General features: G+C 39.9%; 1 protein-coding gene across 1 annotated transcript; it reads left to right on the top strand.

The window, feature by feature from the left end:
- GALNT8 (polypeptide N-acetylgalactosaminyltransferase 8) lies at positions 1-21,658 on the top strand. The gene is made up of 11 exons (XM_037387401.1): positions 1-624; positions 3,716-4,013; positions 6,744-6,910; positions 7,962-8,145; positions 9,308-9,505; positions 12,355-12,469; positions 15,378-15,563; positions 17,048-17,185; positions 18,016-18,111; positions 18,658-18,825; positions 20,535-21,658. The coding sequence occupies exons 1-11, from the start codon at positions 426-428 to the stop codon at positions 20,697-20,699; spliced, it is 1,914 nt and encodes a 637-aa protein (XP_037243298.1). The 5' UTR covers positions 1-425; the 3' UTR covers positions 20,700-21,658.
- The last annotated feature ends 5,703 nt before the right edge of the window (positions 21,659-27,361 follow it).

The raw sequence follows: 27,361 nt of genomic DNA, 5'->3' as shown, positions 1-27,361 counted from the left end.
AGTTCCCCAGCTGCTAATGCCCAGGAAACACAGAACTGGCTTGCTGTTTATTTCAACTGTATTCATGTGCTGTGTTGCATGACAGGCTTTCTGACATCTGCCCAACAGCCTCACACTTCCTACAGCATCACCCCAGGTGCTTACTCACTTCATGTGACTCACTGCACAAGCCAGTGACAGTTGTGTGTTTTCCCTGACACTGATAACTTGTACAGACACAAGTAAGCATGCCAGTGAAAACACCTGCAAGCCGTACCTTATCATCATCGCTTCTATGACTCGTTGGACTCTGTTGCGTCATCTGAGCAGTCTTGCCTCTTAGTCAAGTAGAGGCAAAACAGTGCATTTGGAAAAACGACTCAGTGCGGACCCAGAACCACAGGCAAACTGCAACCAGCAGCAGAACGCTGGGTTTCTTCAAGCTTATGATGGCACCCTGGAACAGACTACGTAAATTTGCGCTGCTAATCGTGAACACAGGTTTTGTGTGTTATCTTGTGCACTTACTGCAAAATCAAAGAAAGGCAACACTTAATTCTTTGGAAGTTAATCCTCGATTTCTGAATCAAGAAAAAAACATCCTTCAGAGACTGGACCATTTGGACTGGAGCGTTCATAACCTCTGTAAGTAAAATGCCATGCTGCTTAACTTTTTGAGGGTTAGATATCTAGATATCCTGAAGGATAGAATAAATAGATAGCAGTGATAATGTTTGTTTGAGTTTCCCTGAACACCTGTGAGTAGGGTTTTTTTGTTGGACTTCCCCCCCCCCTTTTTTCTTGTAATCTCAAAAAAGATTTAATAGTTTCTCTACTTACACATAAAACAATAATGCCTTTCACAGTCATCATGGTGGGTGTTTTGCATAACATGCAAAACAAGCCTGGACAGCTTCTGACCCTGAACTTCTAGAAGCGTTAAGCAATTTTAAGGTGATTGTACCAGTGTACTAATATCAGGCAGCTATTATTATTTTGTTTGCCATATCATTATTTTGTTTGACATGAAAAGCTATTTTTGAGAGGAACGGGAAATGTCCCATTTCCTCAGCCGCTGCTGTGTGGGTGAGCAACAAGGGGAACTGTATCTCACTCTGTCTTTTTCCTCTGTGTGCCTTGATCACAAACACAACAGAGTTGCTGTGGGGAAAAGACAATGAACTCTGCACCACCTGCTCAACTGGAGTGTGTTCCTAAGCAGTATTAGCTGAAATCTGTTAGCAGGGCTGTTTCTCTCATCCCTTGACAGTGAAAGACCAACAGCATCCCAGCAGATGTACTTGTATATGAGCCATATTAATTTAGAAAGAGCTTTTCCTTTCTCACAGGGAGGTTTGTGGATTTTTACCTTGTTTTCAGGTATCTGTTGTAGATTGGATTGTTGGGAAGTGGGCACAACAGAGCCATCTGAATAAGGGCTGAAGAATCCACTTCTCTGTTTCCTTTGTACCCCTTCATTTCTCTCTTTTTCATGTTGTTTGAACCTCATCACCTCACAGCAGTCGTAGGAGGGCTACAGCAGCCAGAACTCTGCTGGCTGACATTGATTTGACCGTCACGTTGTCCACATCTCACATTACAGCTGCTATGTAGAACGGAAGAAGCCTGAAACTAGGTGTTTGAAATGGCACTTAGGGCACCCTTGAATGTGGTGATCAATCTTCCCTATGCAGCTTGGTCAAGTTTAATATCCCATATCCCAAGCACCAATATCCCATAATGTCACTGTTATTGCTGACAACGTCTTCAGTGGCAGCTGCTCTCACGGACATCAATAGTGAGACACTTTTTAAAGTTATTGTAGAGCCATTTGAAAGAAAGCTGAAGTCTTCACTTCAATACTTAGTCACAGAATCACATAATAGTTGAGGTTGGAAGGTACCTCTGTAGATGGTCCGTCTTACTAATTCCCCTGCTTGAAGCATGATTAGCTAGAGCAGGTTGTCCAGGACATCATCCGGTTGAGGTCTGAATATCTCTAGGGATGGAGAGTTAACAACCTATCTGGTTTACCTGTTCCAGTTTTTTGTCACTCCAGCAGTTAAAAAAGAAAATTAAAAAAATCTTATGTTTAAACGGAATTCCCTGTATTTCAGTTTGTGCCCACTGCCTCTTGTCCTTTCACTGGACACCAGGAAGAGATTCTTCTGTCTTTGGTAGCCCTCCTTGTAAGATATTTATATGCATCAATAGTACACACACATCCCTCCTAGGTCTTCTCAGGTTCTTTCAGTTTCTCCTTGTAAAATAGATGCTCTAGCCTCATGGTCATCTTAGTGGCTCTTTGTAGGATTTGCTCTAGTACGTCCATGTCTCTCTTGTACTGGGGAGCCCAGAAGTGGACACAGTACTCCAGGTGTGGCCTCACCAGTGCTGAGCAGAGGGGAAGGATCACCTTCCTTGACCTGCTGGAAATGCTCTTAATGCAGCCCAGGGTACTGTTGGCTCATGTTCAGCTTGGTGTCCACCCACCAGGACCCCCAGGTCCTTTTCAGCAAAGCTGCTTTTCATCTGGTGCTGGTCCATGGGGTCCTGCCCATTTTGAACTTCATGAGGTTCCTGTTGGCCTATTTTCTCCAGCCTCCTCAGATCCCTCTGAATGGCAGCAGGACTTTCTGGTGTGTCAGCCATTCCTTGCAGTTTGGTATCATACACAGACTAAATGTGGGTGCACTTTGCCCCATTTTAGAGGTCATCATGACCATATTAAAATAGTAATGAAACCAGTATTGACTCCTGGGGTACACCACTAGTGACTGGTCTCTGTCTTGACTTTGTGCCACTGGTCACAACCTTTTGATTTTGGAAGTTCAGTTCCCCTTGCTATCTGCTTGCTATCTACTTGCAAGTCGTGTACTCCCTCATCTTGTGCGTGAGGATGTTGTGAGGCAGTGTCAGAAGTCCTCCTTGAGTTTAAACAATATCCAGTCCTCACCCCTCATTCACCAACACAGTAATTTAATTGTAGAAAGCTTTAACTCACACAGGTTTTCTGTGCCTTTTTTATATGGCACAGTCCAATACTGTGAACTTAACAAGAGCTTGAGAAATTAGGATTCACCCTGTTCAAAGCTTTCTGGCAGAGCAGAAGTCAAAACTGAAAACAAGCTTTTCAGAAGGTGCTACGAAGGACTCATTTATTGTATGATAAGAGCAACATGTCCTAAACAATCTCACAAAGGCTATCTGACACAATATTGTGAGAGATTAGGGTTCACACTGTTCAAATCTTTCTGAGAAGAAATCAAAAGATTCCTGTAAGCTTATCAAAGGAGATGGCAAAGAGCTCATTTACTGTGTTTACCTTCAAGATAAATATGGTATCAACAACCTGACATGGATGAGAACCCCATTATGGATCATTAATACATTAATGTAACACAAGCATAACATCATAAAGATGATTTGGGCCTGAGTTAACAATTTGTGTGTTGCCTCTACTCCCAGATTTCTCCATTGACGCCAGTGTAGTGTCCCTTGTTCTGCACTTGCGCAATTAAGAGGAGAATCTGATGCAGGGTATTGTGAAATGATGTTTAAAAACTCTTCTTTTGTAGGAGGGAGGGTCTGATGCTACTCTTATGTGAGTATCAATATAGCTGTAACTTCATGGGTCTCTTGACCTGCAGTGTCATAAGTAGAATTTGGCTCAGTTAAAATGAAGGAGAGTGTTCTCAATTGCTGCTATAATCAACACTCTTCTATTTTCAATCAGCAAAATCAGTGGAAGCATTCCATGAAAATATAAACCAAATAGAACATCATCTGAAACTGCAAGTGAACTCCAAGTCACACAAAGCTGAAGTTCTCAAAGCTGATAATGCAAAGGAGAAAAACAAGATTGTACACCGTTTACTGTACCCAGACTCACCTTTGTTCAAACAGTGGGGTGCAGATTTAAGGGAAGAGGAGCAAACTGTTGCACAGAATCTCTTCTTAAGTTATGGATATAATGTTTATCTCAGTGACCATCTACCTCTGGATCGACCTATCAGAGACACCAGATCTCCCAGGTGCAGTATAAGCCCTCTATATTCACAAGGAGACATGAAATAAAAAGGAAAGGGATCCACATTGCTTTGGGCTGAGTTAAAATGATCTATTAATAGATATCAATTTGTGCTGTTTGTTTAGTTGGGTGGTTTTTTTTTCTGTAATTCTCTTCCAGATCTTTTTCAGACTTGCAATACTCCAAAGACTGTGAAAAGAAGTCACAGTGCAGAAAAGTCACTTAAGAAAAAGAATATAAACTTAACATTATAAGTGATACAGGACTTCTAACTGTCAGTAAAAAGCAGGAAAACAAACCATAATATTCAGAAGATATGATACCTTCTGGTCTGTTTGCATTCTGTTGAAGCCCCAAGGGAGGACATCTGAAGCATGCTTTCTCTTATTTTTACATCGTCTTATGTAAGCCTCTTATATGCTGAGATATCCAAAGTGGTTTTAAACACACACGCACCCCTTTGGAAAACCCTGGAAATGCAATCAATGAATAAGTAAATGCCTATATTGTTAAAAAGTACAGAGGTTTACAAAATGCCTGGTTTGCTTAGCTATGCTGCAGATCGTAAGTGGGGGATACCTATACTGCTTAGTAAAAGATGATTAGATATAAAACAGGAGAGTTGGCTGGAACTAATTATGGGCCAACGAGTCCCGTGAAGGGTGAGGCAAGATTCAGCACCTGAGCTGAATCCCTGGTGCTTTATCTTTAGTATTATAGGCGCAACCTCCATGGACTGGTGACCTTGTGAGCTTCCTTACAGCCTTATTTGCTCTGTTTCCCTCTGAAGTTATCAAAGAGTCTGAGGATTAACTACATGGAAAATATAGTGGGGCAAACAACTAAAGGATTTAGATGTAGGTAAGCAGTCCACTTCATAAGAGGAAGCTTAAGGGATTTTTCCAGAATTTAGCTGGTTCTTGAAGCCAATAAATAGTATTTTTTAAGCAGACTGGTGGTACTATGGGAGCTGATATAAGTAACCATTAAAAAACCTCATTAGGAACAAGTATCTGTTAAAAAAGCAAGTGCTTTTTTTGACTATATAGTATGATGAGGTATATGATCTCTTGCAAAAGATGAGTAAGCTTTACAGGAACGAACTGGTATAAACATGGAAGAACGTCACAGATATACTGCAAGCCTACACCTTTGTACTTATGATCACTCGTACTAAATTTGATGGCGCATTTCAGAAAAGGATGTGGAGGTCAGAGACGATTGCAAACTGGGCGTGAGTTGACAATGTCACACTTGGGGAAAGGGGAGTTGTCTTACTGGCAGCCCTCTGGAAGATGTAAAGAGCAGGTTTTGCACCTGGGTCCTAATTGGTGGTGGTCCACTTGGGTGGAGCTGGTTCCAGCTGGAACCATCGCTGGTTCCAAGGGAGCAATAATTTGCCCTTGACTGTGGGTGTCTGAGGGGCAGTGTGGCAGAGAAGGAGAAGGTCAAGGGAGGTGGACCTTGTGCAGTGGTGAGACAGTCTTCCTGAGGCAGCCCCAAGCTGAACGATCCCCCCCTCTGCTGGGGGATAGTTTTGGAGAACTATCTGGAGCAGCCACCACAGAGGTGGCTGGAGGAAGTGCGTGATGAGTCTGCATGGTCCCAAAGAATGGGTGTGGTGCCTGGCACCCTTCTGCTTGGCATCATAAAGAAATACAAATACATCATAAAGATATATTTGCACGGACCACTTTTTGCAGATATACACTCAGGCTCTTGTGCTAATGGCTAATGAAGCTAATGGAGAAATTCCAATAAAAATGCATTCCATTTGTGCACAGCTGCCGCTGTAGAGGTCTACCTGGAGCATGAGCCTGTCTTGTGGAGAGCTGCATTATGTAGCTACACAACTCCTGCGATCTGAGTATTGCTTTCATGCTTTTCTAAGGGGAGAGAATGATCATGCCTGAGAATCCAGCTATGCTCTGTTTTCTGCTCTAGAGAGAGTTAGTGCTTAGCACTATATAGAAGACCCAGTCCTCAACATCTGCCCAGTTGCCAAGATATTAATTAGCAGAGCTGACAAGTATCCCAAATAGAGAGTTAAAAAAAAAATAATCTTTTGACTGTAAGCAAGAGTTCCAGAAGTGTTCAAACAGCACAAAACAAGCTTCTTACAGTACTGGGAACAATTTATTCTGGGGTAGCATGGAGTTCCACAGGTCTGGTTTACTCTGTAAGAAGGATTTCTTAAACACTTAAGAATTTCTAAAGACATCCCTTGTCCAAGGGAATCCTTCTCACATATCGGTTTCTAAGTATAGCTAGACCTACTTTGTTCTTCTTCATTGCATATACAAAGGGATTATTATCTAATTTGCTTTTGCCTGATGTCAAGTTTGTTCAATGTCATCTCCTGTAAACGCAAAAAGCTAAAATTCACTCATATATCCACTGCCTCGTAAGATCCACATATATCCACAGCCTCATCACTGGCTGAGTTAACTGTATTCTTTAGTTTCAATATTTTATAACTGTTTTGGATTGAGAAACAGTAATTGTTCTTCTTGTTTAAACAGAAATTTTAACTATGCCCCAATGGTTTATATACATACATAATGCAACTCAAATGAATAATGAAACTTGGATTTGGGAATTCCTTTTCTTCCACTCTTATGCTGATTTTCACTATATGTTTTAAGTCCAGCATCCCCATTCTGCCTTCTTGCAGCTGCCTTGCTCTCTGACTTTCTTTAGAAACTGTGCTAAAGTTGTTTCTGTTCTATTACAGCTGTAAAATGAAAACATATCCAAAAGACCTTCCAACACTCAGCGTTGTGCTTATATTCATGAATGAAGCATTGTCAGTTATCTTACGTGCAATTACTAGTATCATTAACCGAACACCTTCTCATTTATTGAAAGAAATCATCTTGGTAGATGATTACAGTTCAAATGGTAAGTGACCCAGACAAGGCAGGAGTCTTGCTAATTTATGCCATTATTGCGTTTAATGAATGTTGGTGGCCTTTTGGGTGACCACAGAGTAGACAGCTCAAAATTAAGAAGTAAATTGAGTACAGAAAAAAACCAAACACTTGAATCGTCTGAAAAATGTCTTCTAATAAGGAACAGGGTTATGTTTTTCAAATATGTGAAAAAGTTAAAATTTGAAGTGGGAGAGTATCATTACTGGCTCATTATGCACAGTACCGAAGTAAGGGTGTGCTATGAAAACTATCTCTGTAGGTATCTGAAATAACTCATTGAAGAGTGGTGTCTTGGGTTGTGGAAAATACTCCCAGGGGAAGCAGTGGGTGCATTATTGCTCTTAAAATTGAGCTGAGCAAAGCACTGTAAAATCATCTGTAAGAAACAGTCATGCCCCTGATCTTAAGGGTGCCCTTGGTTTTTTGCATTGCCTGATGAGATGTTCGATTTCTCATTTTGCTAAGGCTTTGAGGTTGCTAGAAAAACATGTCCATTTGGGTGGAGCAAGAGTTTAAATGAATTTCCCAAACGAGGCTAAGAGGTCCCAACTTTCTATTCCTTCTCCTTGACACTAGTTTTTCCTTTGTTGAGGGAGTTGGCATGCCTACAGCTCTTATGAGAGCATTTCACATTTTCTCTTTTCCTTTCCACGCGGTAGAAAATACACTCAGAAATTACTGCATTAAGACAGCTAATTGGTTGCTGTTATGGCACAAAATGTCTGAAGTTTCTACATATTGACATATTTGTGTACAGTTTAGAAGCCATACAATAGCACTATATGTAAATGAAATTTAGGTACTTAATTGAACTCCTGGAATGAAAGCTGGTTTTAAAAATAAGCCTCTTGAATTCATGATTACCTGCATAACTCTACCCGTTCTATTGCAAAGAACAAACCGGTTTTCAGTCTGGAACTGGGACAAGCTAGGAAGCCATCACCTACATAATCTTTTCCATTTCTTAATATTGATTAAAATATTTTTTTTGATCATTAAAATATGGGGGCTGGTTTTAGATGATCTGAAAGGAACTTTGGAAACACACATCAAAAACTACAATGCAAAGCATCCTGGACTGCTGAAGATCATCAGACATCAGGAAACAAAAGGTCTAACACAAGCCCGGATTTCTGGCTGGGAGGCATCAACTGCAGATGTTGTTGCAATTTTGGATGCCCATATTGAAGTGAACACGGCATGGTAAGACTATGAAGACTGGGGGGGGGAAACTGGGGAAAGATAAGGTCAGGTTTTTTAGGCATAACGGCAGTTGGGGTCCAGCAAAAAGACTCTCTCTGACAGATTCCAATACCCTCTGACCAGGTTCCTTTGGATGTTTCACATGAGGAGGGTTTAATGTTTTAATACTAAATTTACTTATTTGAAGATACATGGGATTTTGGTTTAGAAGAGTGATACACCAATCTACTGAAATCACAACACAAGCACAATATAGAGGTTGCATATACAGTTGAATCGTAATACAACAGGATTCACATTACCACTTTCTCTATGCTCACTGTCCAAATACTGGGAAAGTTGCCGGGAAAGAATACATGGGTTAAAGCCAACTCAAGTGTTCTCTTCAAAGTTAATTTTTCTGAGTATTCAGTTTTTACCCTCTAAGCTGGGCTGAGCCACATACACACTTCCCCTGTGTTGGTCTGGCTGGCTCAGAAAGGTAATACTTTCTATTAATCATTTTAGGAAGGCCATGCAGATAACCAGTGGACCCACTCAATCGATACTGCCATTTTTCTGCAACAAAGGCCACTCTTTGGTCCCATTGGTGTTGGGATAATTTCAGCTTCTTTTACAATAGCTGTGGTCATTCCCTAGTTCTTCTCCAGCTTCATGAGCACATCATCCTTGCCTGTCTTCCCTGAGCCTTCCTCTATCGTAGGGGTTCATTGATGAGTCACACCCCTTCCCTCATAGAGCAGCTGTGTCATCAAGGCACAGGGGAAAGATGGTGAATGATAAACCTCATGGTTTACGGCATGCCTCAGGATCTCCTTCCTTTTCCCTTCTTGTCTATTCATGCAGATAGTGAAGACTGTGGAGCACTTAGGAAACAGACCCAGGTAACAATTAACCCAGCAAGTTAAGCGTGGAACTTAAGGTTGTTTTGATTAGTGACAGTCAAAATGCAGAAGCAGCCTAATGGAAGGGAGAATTGTGCCATGGCATTAGCAATTTGGGTTACTATCACTCCAAAGCTGGCATAGAGCTTTTTGTAGGGGCCAAAGTCAATGGCTTAAAGTAGCTAATCCAGTTTTAGAAGCAGGTGGTAAAGTTTAGTGCTGTTCATTAAATTCCCACTTTTTCAAGCCAAATAGACTCTGTTTGTTAACTTTGGTAGGGCTGAACCTATTCTGTCTCGACTGAAAGAAGATCGTACTGTGATAGTATCACCGGTATTTGACAATATTCGTTTTGCTGACTTTGAGCTCCTTCAGTATGGAGTGGCTGCCGATGGATTTGACTGGGCACTCTGGTGCCTCTATGAAGATTTACCAGCTGAGTGGTATGCTCTGAAAGATGAAACGGCTCCAATCCAGTAAGTATGAATAGTGTCTGAGAGTGAGCCAAGATACGTGATATCCAACATAGAGCTAGCAGAGGGAAGAAGATGTTTCATAGGTGGTGGGATAGATACCTTCAAAGCACACTATATCTAGATAGTTGTTTTGGAAGTGTGAGTTCTTTAACAGCTCTGAAAATCTCAGTACAGCAGTTGCAAGGTTGTATTCCAGAATCTGCCCCGTGCTGATCCTGCTGTTGGATTTTCAGGCAATCCCCAAGTCATTGATTTTTCTGTCTTATGTTCCTTAGCTAGTAGTGTGGTAGCAATATTTATTGACTGTACAAGATGAATTGTGGCCCTTCTCCATGCTTGTCCAACAATATGGAGTGAATCTCACAACTTTGCTGGACAGTTGCATGCCTGAGCTGTGAGGACTCAAACAGATTCAAGTTGTACAGTTCTTTCTTTGGAGATGCTGCGGTGACATATGATTACAGTGATCTTGGGCAGCCTTTTTCAACCCTTATCACTTTGTATCTCACAAAAGCGAGAAAAAGACATGAACACAATGCACACAGGCATTATACCTAAAGCGACCCCTTACTGCTAGGCTTAGGATCCAATATATCTGCTTCTGTTCCTGAGACCTTCCTTAGTTGCTCAGATTAGTTGATGTATTCAACACAAGATGGTTGCTGGTACTATGATACCAGCAGCTATCTTGTGCTGAATATATAGACTTATTTGTTTCCTTGTTCTACAAGGATGCCAGATGTTGTTGACTATCCCTTAGCCATCAACCAATATGAAAAAGAAACCCTTAAAAGAGATGTGATATAGTAATCATTCTTTTCTAGTCCTATCTTATTTTATTGGGTTTATGTGGCAGGGTTTTGGTAGTGGGGGAGGCTGCAGGAGTGGCTTCTGTAAGAAGACCTGAGGGGTTGCCCGCATGTTGAATGCAGCCTGTTCCAGCTGGCTCCTAAATGTACACGGTGCTGGCCAAAGCTGAGCCAACCAGCAACGCTGGTGTTGCTTCTGCAACAACATATTTGAAATAGGGTAAAAAATGCTGCGCAGTAGCTGTGGGTGAGAGGAATGAGGAAGAAATATGAGAGAAACGGCCCTGAAGAAGGAGGTGGAGAAGGTGGTCCAGGTGATGGAGCAGAGATTTCCCTGCAGCCTGTGGAGAAGACCATGATGAAGCATATTGCCCCCCTGCAGCATGTGGAGGACCATGCCAGCCAGATATCCACATGGCAGCCTGTGGAGGACCATGCCAGAGCAGATATTGACATGACAGCCAATGGAGGACCCCAGAGTGGTGTGGATATCCACACTGCAGCCCACAGAGGACCCCGCATCAGAGCAGTTGGATATGCCCTGAAGGAAGATGCAATCTGTGGAAAGCCCATGTTGGAGCAGGCTCTGGGCAGGAGCTGCAGCCTGTGGAGAAAAGCTCAGACAGGAGCAGGTTTTCTGGTGAGAACTGCAGCCTGTGTGGGACCCATGCTGGAACAGTCTTCTCCTGAGTAACGGTACCCAGTGGAAAAGGACCCGTTCTGGAGCAGTTCTTGAAGAACTGCATCCCATAGCAGGACCCCACACTAAAGCAGGAAGAAGTGTGAGGAGGAAAGAGTGGCAGAGATGAAGTGTTATGAACTGACTAGAACCCCCATTTTCCATCCCCATGCCCTGCTTAGGGCAGGGGGAGGAGGTAGAAGAGTCAGGAATGAAGTCTAACCTGGAAAGAAGGGGGAATGGAGGGAAGGTGGTTTAAATTTGGTTTTGTCTCTCTCGCTACCGTCCTTCAGTTTTAATTGGCAATAAAGTAGTATTCCCCTAACTGAGTCTACTTGGCTCGTGATGGTAACTGCTCACCAACCTCCTGATCCTTATCTTAATTGATGAGGTTTTTCATCTTATTTTCCCCTTTCTTGCTGAGAAGAGGGAACGAGAGAGTGGCTTCCTGGGCACCTGGTGGCAGCCAGCCAAGGTTAACCCACCATCCTTATTTATATAAAGGGCTTTAAAATTTACTGTGTAGATCCTGAGGATGAAAAGTGCTGTGAAAACATTTGAAAATAATGTCCTGTGCTTGTCAGATGAGATGGCAGTTTTCTTCATTTGTATACCACTACACGTGGTAGACAAGTGTTGGAGATAAGGCTGCACAGACCCCTAGATAAAGAACTATGGGTGAGATTGGCACCTGTATGTGTTTAAAGCATTATATAGTGTGTGTTAATCGTTTGGGCAGGAGAATGGAATGAAAACAAGCCAAATGCAGGTTAAAGAATGTTTCATGGTGGGGTGTCCACAATTCTCAGACCAGGGAAAATAGAAGTGGGTTTGGTCAGAGAATGGGTACATCAGAAAAGCACCAAATTCCTTTTCAGTCCCCTTTCCCCCGCCCCTAGGATGGATTAATCTACAATGGAACTGGTCCTGACAGACAGTCATCTCATCTTTTTCAAAACCTCAGTTGACAGTGATTCCAAAATTTCCATTGGCAAAGGGCTTTAGTGTTTAAGTTTCCGTAATGTTAGGTAAGATTTCATAATGTCCAACTTAATTCTTCCTTGCTACAGTTTAATCTGATTTCTTTCTTCTTGTTTTAAACATGTGAAAATTGTCATTACATCGTCTGTCAAAATAGATCTAATTATTTAAAAAGCACCAAATAATGCTCTTTTGGCCATTGATCAAGTTTATTTGCTGTCGTCTTGAGTCTTTAATGTTGTTCCACATGTCCTGAATTAAATCTGTTTTTCTTGGATACAATTGGAATCCTTCTGGAAGTTCAAGATGTGATTGATGGCTAATTGACTTTATTTCAATCATTGTTGCTTCTTTATAATTTTACTTGTTTGGTTCTCCAGAAGCCCATCTATAATGGGGATTCTTGCTGCAGATAGGAAATTTCTGGGTGAGATTGGTGTACTGGACAGTGGAATGTACATATATGGAGGAGAAAATGTGGAACTTGGCCTGAGGGTAAGCCTATTTTTTCATTTTTTTCTGAAAGACAGTGAAAATTAGTATGTGATTTTTTTTGAAAGCACTCAGGCTGCTGCTTATTGTCCAAAGCATGGGTTAATATTTTAGAACAACTCGGGTTTATTTTGGGTACCAAAGAGGAGCGATAGATTTCCAGAAGTGTTTAAAGCTCATCAGCAGGCTTTTGTTGATACTTCTTAAGGATCTTGACTTCTGACACAAAAACCTAATTCAGTGAGGAAATACGGAATCTTGCAAGATGTGGTTCTCTGCAGAAATTTAAGCTATACGCATCTTGGCTCAGCGGATGAAAAAACATAAGCTCAAGCTAAATGAAGTTATGTGTTGGGGGGAAAAAACCCAAACAAACCAAAAGCAGAAAGAGGTCTTTCTGCCCTAAAAAGTATGTGTTCTTCAGTTTTGGATGTCTTCAAATCAAGAATGGAGGCTTTTTTTCCCCCTTTTTGTTTTTCTTCTAGAATAGTTTTATCTGGAGTGTCTTTAGTCATTAAGGAACATTTGGGAGCACTAAAAATTCTATTGATAACTATTTTTTTAAAAGTAATGGTTGTTGGAGATATTCTGGAAGACCTGAGAAGAAAAAAAATGTAAAAAAAAATAAAATTGTTGTCCTACCATACTTTTTCTTCTTTATAGAGATGTGAGAAATATAAACATGTTAGGAGGACTTAAATGTCTAGGAGAAAAGGGTTTGATTTTTCTCTGTAAATATGAAAAAGAGGGGCTTTGAAAGAAGTCAAGAACTAGTTTCAAAACAAACATGAGCAGGAGTTACTTCATTCTTCCAACAGCAGACCAGCCCAACAGGCCAGGAGCAGAGCTCCTTCCAAATGTATTGTGGGTCTTAAAAGCTTGCAGTCATTTTTGGGGAGACTGAACAGTTATGGAAGAAAAACCTACTCAGAGTTAAAAAAAAAGTGAATCACAAGAATATGCAGAAAATCCTCTGACCTCAAAATAATTGGGGGTTGTTAGAGATAACATACGTACTTGGCTTGTTCTTAACCCTCCCCAGGAATAAGTTTGCAGTCACAGTGGGATACAGAATACTGGGCTAGATATATTGTTGGTCCAGTATGGGCATTTCTCATCTCACACAACTTTTTATTTTTGGTTCTGATATCTAGTACTAAGCACATAAAAGATAACACAGACAATGTAATTTTTTCTGAACAAATGTCAAATAAGTCTAGGGTTTTTTTCTGTAACAGGGTAGCATGCTTCATGCAAAAAAGAAAACCAACGGTATTTAGGAGAAACATGAGGAATAAACAGCTATGGAGGTGTAGGCTGGGGGACACATCCAGCTGGGAAAGAACTGGGAGTAACAAACTTTGTACGAGTCAACATGGCCATGCAGCTGGATGGGAAATGATGGCATTGATGATCCTTCTCTTCTACCACCAAGTTCTCTTCTGGAGTTGCGTTTTGAGTTCTGGGACCATACATCAGGAAATATATGAAGTGATTGAATAATCTGAAGGAAAGGAAAGACAACAAATAGAGTTCTGGCAATATGTGACATTATAGTAAAAATAGGCCTAAACAAGGGGGTTTGATTTGTAGAAAAGACAATCAAGAGGAAATATAACAACTGTCCTCCAAACATGCTAAATGCTATGTTAAACAAAGCCGCTGCTTGTGAGGCACCACACCGAGTCACGCGGATGTACTAACTTGGGTGATACTATACTGGAGATGTTGAGACATTTCTCCATTACTTACTCACGGTAGACATGGCCAAAGACCCCGTCTTCAGATTCAGTTTATGAGACAGAAATGTCACATCATCACCTCATGTCTTGTGAGGCAGGTTGTGAATTAATATTTCAGTTCTGTTGCTTGAAAAAACATTTAAATTTTATTCCTTATTGCTCTGCACTGTTCACAGTGGTGGCAATGTATGTCTATTCTATTCTTATTTACATAAATGCTGGAGGTGAAAATAATGGAGAATCGGTTCAGTTAAAACACAAAACTGCTCTGAAAATTGATTGTAAAAATAGTATTAAAAATCTGTTTTTATCCATCTTGAGAGTTCCTTGTGTCAAACATGCTTGGTTAGCAAGCAAGCATCCTCTCATCTTTTTATTTAGCCAGCTGCCAGTCCTGGAAAATTTAATGTGAGCATGTGAAAGACATAATGGAGCACTGTGTGGTGATCCCTAAACTAGGACAATAAATCTACGTTGTGCAGTGCCCTGTGGACTTGCCAGCTTGAATTCAGTTCTGCGTAGCCTGCTTGCCTTTTGTAGAGCTTCCACGCTTACACTGGTTCATGTACAGTCAAGTTGGGTGTGTTTGTTCTGGACCTTCTGTACTTTTGAAGCATTGGTTGTGGGCTACTTAGGTATCTTTCTGAATTCCATGTAGACATTTTCCAGGAATCCGCTGGATTTTTTCTTTCTCTTGAGTTTTCCCTAATGTGTAAGATTTTGCAGGACCAGTTTTGCTCTTGCTGTGTCCTGGGCAATGTCACTGCTTCTTAAGGATTTAGGCCCATAACCACCACATTATCTAGTAGTCTATCTCCTAGTGAGATTGGTTGGAGGTATGTACCAGTTTGTCTTGGTGCATCTATGTAACTGATCTGAGTGCCTTGGCATAGGAAACTGGTGAGCAGTTTTGTTAATGGTAAAAAAAAAAGAAGAAAGAACATGCCTTTAGTTTCCTGGACCTATGTTATAGGGCTACACACAGTAAAAATGAAAGGTATTGAAAAATTATATTCATTCACTCAGGCCAGGAAATAAAGCTTTGAACGTTGAGGGCATGCCGGTTCATCTGGTGAAGGTGTGGGGGGAACAGAAATGGGAGCACTGCAACAGAAAGTACAAATAATTTGAATAAATAGGCTTTACTACAAAGTGTTTTCTTGACCTAGGCCTGGCAGTGTGGAGGTAGAGTAGAGGTACTGCCCTGTTCAAGAGTCGGTCATGTGGAAAGAGCTCACAAGCCTTACTTGCTGAATCTGAACGTCGCAATGAAGCGCAATGCCTTGCGTGTCGCTGAAGTGTGGATGGATGACTACAAGTACATGGTCTACTTTGCATGGAATCTTCCAATTGAGGTGACAGGGTTTCTCTGTTGTTTCAAATTGGAATCCAGAGTCTAGAATAAGAGCATATGGTCACACGCAAAAAAGGCACAGTGTGGTTATAAAACTCATTGTGAAAAAAAATATTAATATTGATATATTAATAGTTATTTATATATATGGCACCCAAGAGCCATGATCATAGATATGTTCCTCTTCAGCTTAGACCAAGAGCTGATGCCTAGCTTAAGGAATATAAAATTAAATTGTTTAACATGTATTTTAACTTTTTTAGGGAAAGTAGGGAGTATTTTATCTAGAATATTCTTAAATTTGCATGAAAAAACACGTCCTTAGTGATCTGGGTGTCCCTTTTCAATAAGCAAAATCGAACTTTAAACAGAGAATTCAATTACTTTTCATCACATACTCTACGACTTTTATTAAGTGAGCTGTCCTCCCTGCAGCCCAAAGTTCTGCTTTTTTTTTTTTTTTTTTTTTTTTCTGGAAGAAAAAGGGGAAAGTCTTATAGCATCCTTGGAAGGCTGAAAAATGGTAATACCAGGGAATTAAGAACTTTCTTTTAGTAACAGTAATCTAAGTTCTTTAAATGACAGGGTTTTTTCTCCTTTCGATTAACTTCAGTACTTCTGAATATGGTTTTAATTTTTCTCCTGCACAAACTATTGAAGACACTGGAAGTGTCAGGACCAGGTCTTTTGAGTATTGGTAACTTCAGTTAATAAAAAAAAAAAAAAAAAGTATGAATTTTCCCAGCCTGTATTTCAGTGGATTTATGAATCTTTCTTTAACAAAGGAAGAATAGCCTCCCACCTTCTTGTGTTTTCTTGCATAGGTATTAAAGAAACTAAAATATACAGTGATGTAGTGTAAAATCAGAACAATACACTTCCCCATTAATTAACTTTTACAGTAAATATTTGGAATTTTTCATTGGAAAATGCTAGTCATCCAAAACTGGTTTGCCTATTTGAAATTCCTGACCTAACTTCTTCAGGTCACAGACTGCTTTTAGTGAACTGCTTAAAGACAGGGTGTAAGTTCCTGTTTGACTGACCTCTGTCAAACATTCCTGCTGGAGCCGTTACATTTTGTATGACAAGTTACACAGTCTTGGAAAGAATAGTTTGAATCTTGATTGCTCCCATATGAGATGTGTGTCACAGCCAACAGACTATTGGTCCAACGAAGGTTGGTAACAAGCTGTGGCTTATTTTTCACTTTGAGCTGGATTCTTTTTGTCAGTATGAAATAGGAAAATTACTTCTCAGCCATATCTAACTTTGATATTCTTTATATTTACCAAGTTATGTTAGTTTTTCAGTAATTTATTGACACTTCTAGGCAAAATGTTCTCAAATTCTGAAGTTTAGAAAATATACAGTTGGGTTTTTTTTAAATTAACTTTAAAATATATTTTTAAGGTTACAAATAGGTAATACGGAGAAATCTCAGGTCACCTTAATGTTCTGGAATTAAATATGGTATTCTTGCAGAATCCTGGAATAGACTTTGGAGATGTTTCTTCCAGAAAACAGCTAAGGAAAAAACTGAACTGTAAAGGCTTTGACTGGTACATAAAAAACATTTACCCTAATTTAGTATTTCTTCCCAACATTGTTGGCTATGGAACAGTAAGTATTGAGTCTATTTTTTTAAATATGGAACAATTCATTAGCTCTACTGCTACGCAGAATGGTGAACACTGTTTTGCTGATTATGATATATTTTCCTAGAAAATTAAAGAAGACTTTTACATGTCTTTCTAGAGAGTAAAGTTTTCTAAAATCTTTTCCATATTTCATTGTCAGCCTAGAACTTCTAAACTGTGTTTAGTGTGTGTGTGTATTGATAGGAGCACAACAGTAGTTTGTGCTTAACACGCATTTCTTTACTGCATGCAAAACTCATCTATTGACCAACAAGAATGGATCGATATCTTCTTGTAAGGGCCTGAATTTTTCAATGGAATAGCATGGATTTTTTTTCTGTAGAGATTATCAGGATAATTTGGAAAGCATGCAGACAAGAATCAAGATAGCATGTAATACATTGGAAGTCAGGCCACTATTTGCAAAAGAGAGAAATCATCAGGCTGCAGTGGCTTCTTAATATAGGTAGACATTTTCTAGACCTAAGCTTGTGTACCTTTCTGGAGCTGGACAGTAGTACTCACCTGTTTGGAGTTGTGTGGTGATGTCTGACATGGTTGCTACGTGGCACGATGTTGATGAGTCTTCGAAGGACCTTAGATTTGCTTTTGACTTTTGCAGTGATGAATCATTTCTACAAAAGTAAGCTAGAGATTTATTTTCTAAACCTATATTGTATCTTCCACTTCATGATTTAATGCAGAGCTCAGAGTAAAGTAGCCTTGCTCTCAGGACAGTTTCTAAAATTAGTGGTGAGAAGCTGAAAACAGGATTGCTGTTCCTCACGGTAAATTTCCTGGTTTATTCTGCAGATGAAAAACACATTGAAAGAAGACATCTGTATTGATCAAGGCCCCGTCCCTGGAAACACGCCAATTATGTATCCTTGTCATGCATACTCATCCCAGGTAATGAAAAGTGATGGGATCTTCACATGTGAACTGTTTCTAACTGTTCCTTTCAAGCCTCCACAGGGCCACGAATTAGGCACTTCAAAACTATTATCTCCGTACTATCTAAACGGGAATATTAATCTTTATTTAATTAAATTCTACTCCCCAATGAGCAGGTTCCCATGGAGATCTAAGTGCATTAAACTAAGGCTTTTGGTTTAGCCTTGCAAAAAATTGTGAGACCTCATGTTGATACTGACTAATCTTGATGATTAACAGAAGATCACTGGGATGAACGGGAGAGAGGTGGAGCTCTTCCTCACACCTCACTGCCTGTTCTTCCAGTAGGAGGGAAGCTAAGGGTTATCATTCAATCTTGCTTTTTATCATTTGAAAGCAGAAAGATGTTGTATAGGGTCAAATTCATCCTGGTTTAATTACTGAGAGGTCAGTGGATGCTGATATCTCTCTGTAACAGTTTTGGAACTGTATGCCATCATCTGCCGATGATATTTCCCTGATATCTCAATTCACTGACAGTGGTGTCACCTTCTCTTTTAGCACATCTTTTATCACAGCACTGGAGAAATGTATGTAGGAGGTTTACGTGCCAGACGGAATACAGCTGATAGATGCCTAATAGACCCTGGAAATGGGGACCTGCCAGTTTTAGAGCAATGTGACACAGCTGTGAATAAAAGTCTGAACTTGCACTGGGATTTTACGCAGGTAGGTAGATTTCTGTACCCCCACGTTTCAATAAGCTTTCCCATTATAATGAATCCTTAGACACTTCCCTTGCAAAGCAGTGTGCTTCTGAATAATGTTGCCTCAATTTCAAGACTTGCAGGTGCCACTGCAAGAGTGATAGTGAAGGTGATTGAGTCTTCAGGGATGTGTGATGTTAAGAATGAGGGGATGGCCACACAACTGAAGCTGAGTTACCAGAATTTAACCAGTTCTCACTGTCTGTCTGGGTGGAATCAGCTGGTTTAAGCCTTTTACTTAAAGGCTTAAGCCTTTTAATTTTCACCTGGGCTGACTGAAAACACTCAGTTACCACGGTTTAGCTCACAGGCAGGGAATGTGCAAGCCTAGGTGCCTCTGTTACTTTTGAGGATCTGACTATATATTGTGAACTCTCTCTACTACCTGTCTCCCCAGCCTTCTCATGGGACTTGTTGTTCTTAGGGAGAAAGCTGGTTGATGCCTCATGCTGCTCACTGTTTGGTAAAGCATCTGAGCACGGAAAACCTTGTTGGAGATCAGGTTAGGTCCATCCTTTCAAAGCTCAGGTCACAGCTGGCGATTAGAGCTTTGTGCCATGTTCACTCATCTCCATTTGTGCAGAATTTATGCCAGCTGATGCTGACATGCTTAACATCTCAAGTGATACTTTCCTATTCTCTGTTCAGCACCTCTGAATACAGAATATGGTAATGCTAGCTTAGTCGGATAGTCTAAGACAGATAACTGCCATGTTGCTGGGGCAGATTAAACAGGCAGCAGTGATAATGATGGAGGGAGAGGTGGGAAAGGAAGCCGTGCAGCTTCTCTCCTCTCTGTACAGCAGTTCAAACCTTATTAGCTTTCTGTAATTAATAACTAATTATTTTTACATGTAACGTATGGGCCTGTTTACTGTATCCTTCTCTCAGTGAAAAACGAAGCAGGAGACAAACCTTGTGAGAGAGTGGCAGAGAATAGAGGAGTTGAACTAGTAAAAGGGCTTCTGTGACAAGCACCAAATAGTATAAACATGCATGGCCTCCAGAAATCCTGCTGACACAGGCTTTCCTTTATCTTTAGTCTGGTCTGTAACCACAAACCTTAGAAAAAGGTGCAGGTATGTTTCTGGAAGGTTTAGACCCACCTTAAAAGTAAACCTTCAGTTCCTTATTCACATCAAGCATTATCATAGTGAAACAACTAGCTGTCTGAAACAGCTGAGTAAGATTCTGTTTGTTCTGGAGCCCAACCCTTTAGGAAAATCCTCATTTCCAGCATGATAAATTGACTTAAACACACCCCACCTCATTCACAATAGCTGGTACTGAAATATTGACTTGGAGATAAGACATGAATACTCCTACCTGTTATTAGCTCTCTTCTTTCAAAACAGGATACGGTATTAAAATTTACTAAAATGATTTTTTGAACTTCAAGAAAACTCAAACCCACAAAAAGCATCCACCCCTCATGCCCCAAACTCCAAAAAACAGACACAAACTAAACCCCGAAATATATTTTATATGCCTTGGAGAGTTCCATAAGCTGTCGTGTGTCATTAGCCTGAGGAAAATGCAAGGTTTTTCTTTCAGGTCATTGACCTACTAGTGTTTCTCAGACACATCCATAGAGGCCAAGAAGATTTCTTCCTGACTGAGCACTAAGTTTATAAGCCCTCAGCTTCTCTCATATTGCTTTTCCTTTTGTAGGGATCAGCTGTAATCAACAGGGGCACTAAAAGATGCCTTGAAATCACAGCAGACAATCCAGTTTCATACAGACTCGTAATGCGGACCTGCACAGGACAAAGGTGGAATATCCAACACACAGTTAAGGACTGGGGAAGGACGGAAGACTGGGAACAGAAGACATAGCACTCAAAGCATTGACTAGAGGAGATTTTTCCTTGAAAATTGCTACATTCATAATGCAGCCCTGAAAGCGGTTATCTCAGGAGTTTGTTTACATGGGATTTTACAATGTAGTAGTTATTGCAAGAGTTATGACCAACTCACACAAACTTGCATTCTTAGGGGCATCACCCCCACTGAGTTTCCTCAGTTAGGAGAGGAATTGTCTTTGCTGTCTTTTAGTATCACCAGAGAGAAGCAGTTACATCTAAGAGTGTCTCAGCCCACCGGAGTTCCTTATGAACTTCCTTTTGAAGTGCCTTTCTCTGCTCATTAATGAAAGACCGGTGTAAGGTCTCTAACTTTCTAACTTTGGCATGTTGGTTAGATATGGAAATTCACAACAAATGAAAGTGGGTCTGACTTTCTCTTGTACACAGACTTTATCTCAGGCTGAATTTGACTATTTGCCTTGTGTCATATGGATAATGCAAAACTCCTTGCCAAGATGCACTTATGCTAGTGGGTGAAATGAAATACATCCTTGTTCTTCTGCCCCTATAATTTGCCTGGACATGATTCAGTTTCTCAGTAAAGTTTATTAGATTCAGCAGTGTGCCACACTAAGGCTATTTTATGTTTACCTATGTGAAGTTCATTTGTGCCAGCCAGCTGCCAGCATGGATAGGATGCAGTCAAGCCCTTGGAAACAAAGGGATTCAACTCAACAGTTTCCACAAACCAATACGAGGCCAATGCAGTAGCATATGTCTGTCAAAGAAACGGTAAAATACAGCATGAGTTGTTAATGGGAGGCAACTTCCAGGCAGATGCAATACGAATTATTGCAGAATTATGGTTAGGTGGAACTGGCTGTCCTACTTAGAGAAACCACTCCTAGGATATATGCTTATTTGTTAAAGAGAACTCCTTTAAAATAAACTCATTGAAACTATATAGACTTCCAGCCCAAAGTCATTTTGTTATCAAAAGGGTGCCAAGCATTTTATCTGAATAGAAAGTGTATTCAGGGTTTGTCTGAATATTTGTTTGAACATAATCCAATGTGATTTGTGGTTTCCTTTGTAATTTCTCTGTAAACTTGATGTGAACAATCTGGCCCTGATATTCAGGACTGGAATTGGACAAGCTCTTCTGAAAGACAGTCCTTGTTAGATATGAAAATTCACAAGAAATGAAAGGGGGTCAGACTTTCTCTTGTACACAGAGTTTATCTCAGGCTGAATTGGACTATTCGAATTGGACTGACTAAAGACAGTCCTCGGGGTCTGAATTTTTCTTTTCTGGAAACTGTATCTTATAAATGCCACATTTTAAGCAGGTTGGATTTAAATTTCTAAAGTTGATTTTTATTCCCATGTCCTGGGTCAAAGCCAAAAACATTGAAGAAAGGGGAATATGTGCTCTGTTTTTTTTCTGTCTTCAACAGTATGTCTTACAACAGTCAAAGGACTAACATTTTGGCAAGCACAATGAAGACAGTGAGAATTTTGCCAGTACAAATGAAATTATAATCTGGCCTACTGGTGACGATGAATAAAAAGTGTTTATGTAATAATTTTTCCATCTTAATATGCCACTTCAATAGAACATAATGGACATTTGAACAATTTTGTTTTGAATTTAGAGTTTGAAAAACATCAAAATATTCCAGAGTGACCTCTAGTTATAGACAGGGGTCAAAAAAATGTTTTGATTCATCTCAAGTATGAATTTTTAAAATTTCCTGAAACCCCTCCACAAATATGACTTTTGGGCTAATTCTGTAATGAGGAAAGATAGTAGCCGTAACAGAAAAACTCAATTTTCAAGCTAGCGCTTTTTGGTGATGCTCGATGAGATATAAATAACAACTCAATGTTTTTGGTGCTACAGTAGTAATATATTGCTCTCACTAGTAATCCTTTTGGACTTGGAAATTCACTGCATGATGAAGCCACTGATGGGTGATTCCTCAGCAAGTCAGCAGTAGAGGTAGGACCCTGCTGCCATGGTGTGTCATGAGAAGGCAGCTGTGGCTGCAGCACAGCATAAAAAGGGATCTCTTCTTGACGTGAAAACTAATAACTAGCCAAACTTTCAGAAATGCAGAAAATCACCTCAGCTTCTGCAAAATGACGAGAGTACCACAACATCATGCGCTGAAGACAGGTAGTGAACAACATAATGGGCAGGAGTTTTAATGGAGCTGCATAAAAAACTGCAAAGGAATGGGACCTTAATTTGGAGCTAATACAAACCCGAAGGACCAAGGTACATGCTATGGTGTAGAAAGGCCCTAGGGGCCTGTGCAGAAAAGTTAGGGCTTTTGCCCTAACTCCTTGGTTCTGTGCTCAAGCAAGCTTGGCTTTGCTGCGTGTGCAACAGGAATCCACCTTGAGAGGAAGAATTAGGAGAGGAAAAAAGATTTTTTTTTCTTTGGTGTCTATTGAAATGGGGTAAAATAGCCAGTTCGGAGAGAAAAACTATTTAAGGCACTATTAATTGTCAATCTCTTTAAGGGGAAACTAAATCTGAGAAGAGACAGAATCATTTAATCTGTCAGAGGGGGATTTGTTTAGTTCCGATAAAATCATGTCTGATTGAACCGTGATAATTATTAAGATAATATCCTCCCCATCTGCTTTCATTCACATTTTCTTGCCTGACTTCTCTAAATGTAAATTTACTGCCTCATTCTCCTCCCTCTTTGTGAAACTAACCCTTCTGAAGCTTTAACCATATGTATTCAAGTGGGGTATCGCACTCCACTTGCATTGAGAGCAATCCAGTCAGGACCAGTGGGAACCTTTAACCAAATGATCATTTAAAATTTATCTGTCCTGTGTTGAAAGCAAGAGCAGCTTATTAGGGACAGGAAAATTTGGCAGAAAAATAATTATTTTCATGAAGTTAGATGATTTACTACTGGTTTCACCTGTTTGCCATTACGTCTGTCCCCGTAACAGCACAATTTTTCCATTCCCACACCAGACACAAGTAACTCACTTTGTTCTCTGGTTTGATTTGATATTCGTGAGCTTTATTAATCTTATTTAAGCAACAATGTACCTGTTTTCCTGCACACATCTTCCAGCACAGTGTGGGTTTTGGGTTTGTTTGTTTTTTTTTTTCTGCTACATAACCTATAAATGCATGTTATTTGAAATATTCAGCAGACTGGGAGCCTTTTTCCCTTCTGCTGAGAGATCCAGGAGAGGTGAGGACACTCACCAGTTTGACAGTTAATTGCCAGCACTGAGGACTAGAAGGCAGAGCTGCTCAGTCAGCCACCTAGTGAACTATGCAAGCCTGAAGACTCCCAGCCAGTAGAGGGTCCATCAATCACACAGGGTCGATCAGGGCCGTGTCCTGCCCCTCACGCCTGGGAAGCGTGGCACTGGGGCTTTGCACGGAGCTTCAAGCTTGGAACCATGTACTGACAGTGCTTCAGCCTTCAGCTTAACTCCCTGAAGCAAATGGGATTTCAGCAACTGGTTTGTAACTCCCCAATACTGGTAAATTCTGTCTACTCAGCTATGGTAGCTATCAGTCATGTTTGTAATCTCAGATTAGATTTCAAGCTAGTCTTTTCTGATTTTTGGGAGACTCGCTGGTACTTCCAAGCATGGCTTTCCATCTGTTCCCTGTGAATTTACTTGCAGTCCCTAGTACTCCCAAACTCTCCTCCCAGACAAGGCAAATTGGTACCTTACAGCGTGTCTGTTTGCCTGCAGAATTCCCCAGAAATGTGCCATCTGCTGCTAAGTGCCCCAAGCAACAATGACAACGGCAGCAGCTTTGAAGCAAAACCACGATTACTTGAGCCCTACTGTGGTAGAAACACACGGCTCTGATTTCAGTATCATGACAGCCGTTTGCTTTTAATACCACGTGTACTTCTGTTACAGTGGTTCAAAGGAGATTTGCAAATGTAGGTCAGTTTTTTGTGGATTATTTAACAGAAATTCTCACTGTAGTTGTTATTTATGCAAGCGTTAGTATTCAAATCTAGGAACAGCATGGTGTAATAAATAGCACACATCACAAAAACACTACTTTTTTGAGAAAAAGGAGTTTGATAAAGGGGAAATACCTGTCTTAGACAACTTTGGAAAGGTATTAGTCAATTCGCCATATTTCAGGGAAAAGAGATGCAGCATGCATAGAACATAGAAGGCTCTACACTGACAGCCACATCCAAAACCCACTGAGACAAATATATACAAACCTATGACGCAAGAAAACTGCGTGGTAGCTTCCACATCACAGGGTTGCCCAAGTCTGCTTCTGCATCTCCTTTAGCCTTCGAATTTCTGTGTGTCTGCTGTCTTTTTTGTGGGATGTGTGCACGTGCCATTGCCTGGATGAAGTGAGCCTGGCTCATTCTTCACCCCCACTGGAAATGGTCCTTAATGTGTTCAGCTCAGTCTGCATCAAGTGCCATATTTCTGGGACTGCTATGCTTCTGGCATGCGAGTCAGTTGATATAAGTAATAGCATACTGTGCTGCAATCCGCTGTATAATTACACACTTAATTAGATTCACAGTTTGTTACCTATGTCACACTGTGACAGGGCTTGTGGCTCTTGAGGAGGGAAAAAAATTCTTCTAGTTATAACTTAGAAAATCAACATGAGGGTTGATTTTCTCCCTGAAGGTGTAAGTTACTTTTAGAAAAACCTGTAGAACAGATTAAAGCTCAAGTAATCACTGTTTATTAAATATCTGTGGTTAACACCCCCCAATTAAAAGCATGCCTTTGGGCTTTCAAGGAAAAAGCCTTGAGAACAAGGTGATGGTGGCACACACATACTGCTGTGCTATAAGCAAAGAGGAAATTTCATTGTGTGAGTTCCAGGGTAGAGCTGCCTGTTTTTTATTTATTTATACATCAGTGTGCTGGAATACATAGAAATGCATATCTGTGCTAAGCTTTCTCAGGCTTTTTATGCTTTAATTGTGGTACTTCATTACTCAATAATGGTCTACTTTCACTTGAGGGTCCTCTCTGTTTTTATGCTTTAATTAAATCTGGGATAACACCATTTTTTTTTTAGAAACCATTAAGAATATTGAGGGAGGAAAAAAAATAGAAAATAATATGCAGCAAGAGTGAAAACAAGAAATACTGCCAGACAGAAGTAGTGGACAAACTAGAGAAGATTGGCTGTCCTTTCTGCCATACCTAGGCTGCTTCTAATTAGTTATAGCTGCCTTAGACACAATTGGTAGTGGGCAGAAAACGGTTATTCTTCACTTAGAAACTTTAGGTATTTTTTCAACTTGAGAGGAGAACTGGAAGGTAAAAATGACAAAAAGAATTGTTACAAGCTTGGCATTTAAAGATTTTCTGCAAAAGAGTTTTGAAAAAGATTGTGTCATTCATTCAAAATAGTTCACTCTAAATTTAACATAAATCAAAATTAAACTATTAAAACAAGTTCAAAATAAAACTGAAACATTTTGTGCTAATATATCAAGTCAGGCATTTTCAATTTGCTGGAATTTTCTTCTGTTTTTATTCCAAAAACCAAGACAAAAATGGCTGACTGCAAGAAGTCTACTTATTTCAGTATAAATTCAGATCAGCAGGTGTTTTTTTTTTTAAAAAAGAACAACAAACAACAACAAAAAACCCCAAGAAAACCAACACCTTTGACAAAGATTTTCCAACCAGCCCAAGTGCAAAATACGGTATTACCTTGCGGAATATAATTGAAGTTTGCTTAAGTGTGGTACAATAAATGGCAGACTATAATTTCAATGACGCCTCTATTTCCTAGGTATTTATTATCATTCATCCCTCCTGAACTCATGCTAGAATTCCACTTCTGCTGCCTTGGGTAAGATTCATCCAACAAACAATATTATCTTCTGTGATAAGTTACTAGTTGGTTCAATACTCTCTATGATTGCATTTTATCTTGCTATACAGACAAAAGTATATAATGTTTGAGTTTTTAACAAAAATGTTTCCTAAGGAGGTTTTAAAACCATTATTCACATCAAATTCCATAGTAGCACTGAGCTAATTGCTAAATATTTTAGCTACTGGCTTCAGCAACCAATGTCTACAAAAATACCTTTAAGATTAATTTTATCAAGTGGACTGGTTATCTATCTCTTAATCCTTTCATCCTTTACCCCATTCTTTTTTCCACATAATTATTCCTAGACCTCTTAGATGCTTTAAAAAGGAAAAGCAGTTGTTCTGTGAGAAACGTAATCAGCTCTTTCTAGTTGCTGAAGATGACATGAGGTTTAATTTTCTGTGTTTATTATATAAAAATGGGAAAATTTATATATAAATGGGAAAAATATATACACAAATTTAGCTATATAAAAATGGGAAAATAGGGCTTAGAGGGATGTGATGATATTTATTTAGTTTGAAAACTTTGACAATTTTTATTAGACTAGGATGAGATGGCATGAAATTCCAGTGACATACAAAGCATGTGTTTTTATAGCTACTCAAGTAACAAGGTAGTGAAGGTTCTGACATGCTTATTCACTCTAACCAGGATGACATTACACTATTAACATTTTTTGACATCATCTCATCTTTTGTGAAAGAAAATTCTTTTGACTTGCTAGAGCAATACAGTAAGCGTAAGCATAAATGATAATTGTGATGTAAGTACAAAGTTATACAGAATGAACAGAATTATTAAAAGAATAT

The sequence above is a fragment of the Falco rusticolus genome, chromosome 5 (assembly GCF_015220075.1).
Source record: "Falco rusticolus isolate bFalRus1 chromosome 5, bFalRus1.pri, whole genome shotgun sequence".
Lineage (NCBI taxonomy): Eukaryota > Metazoa > Chordata > Aves > Falconiformes > Falconidae > Falco > Falco rusticolus.
The sequence above is the reverse complement of the archived record's forward strand: the minus strand, read 5'-3'. Positions and strand labels throughout refer to the sequence as shown.

Coding starts and splice junctions, on each gene's coding strand:
- GALNT8 (XM_037387401.1), top strand. CDS start 426: ATGATGGCACCCTGGAACAGACTACGTAAATTTGCGCTGCTAATCGTG. Junction 9,506..12,354: donor GATGAAACGGCTCCAATCCA/GTAAGTATGAAT, acceptor TTGGTTCTCCAG/AAGCCCATCTATAATGGGGA. Junction 17,186..18,015: donor ACATTGTTGGCTATGGAACA/GTAAGTATTGAG, acceptor TTTATTCTGCAG/ATGAAAAACACATTGAAAGA.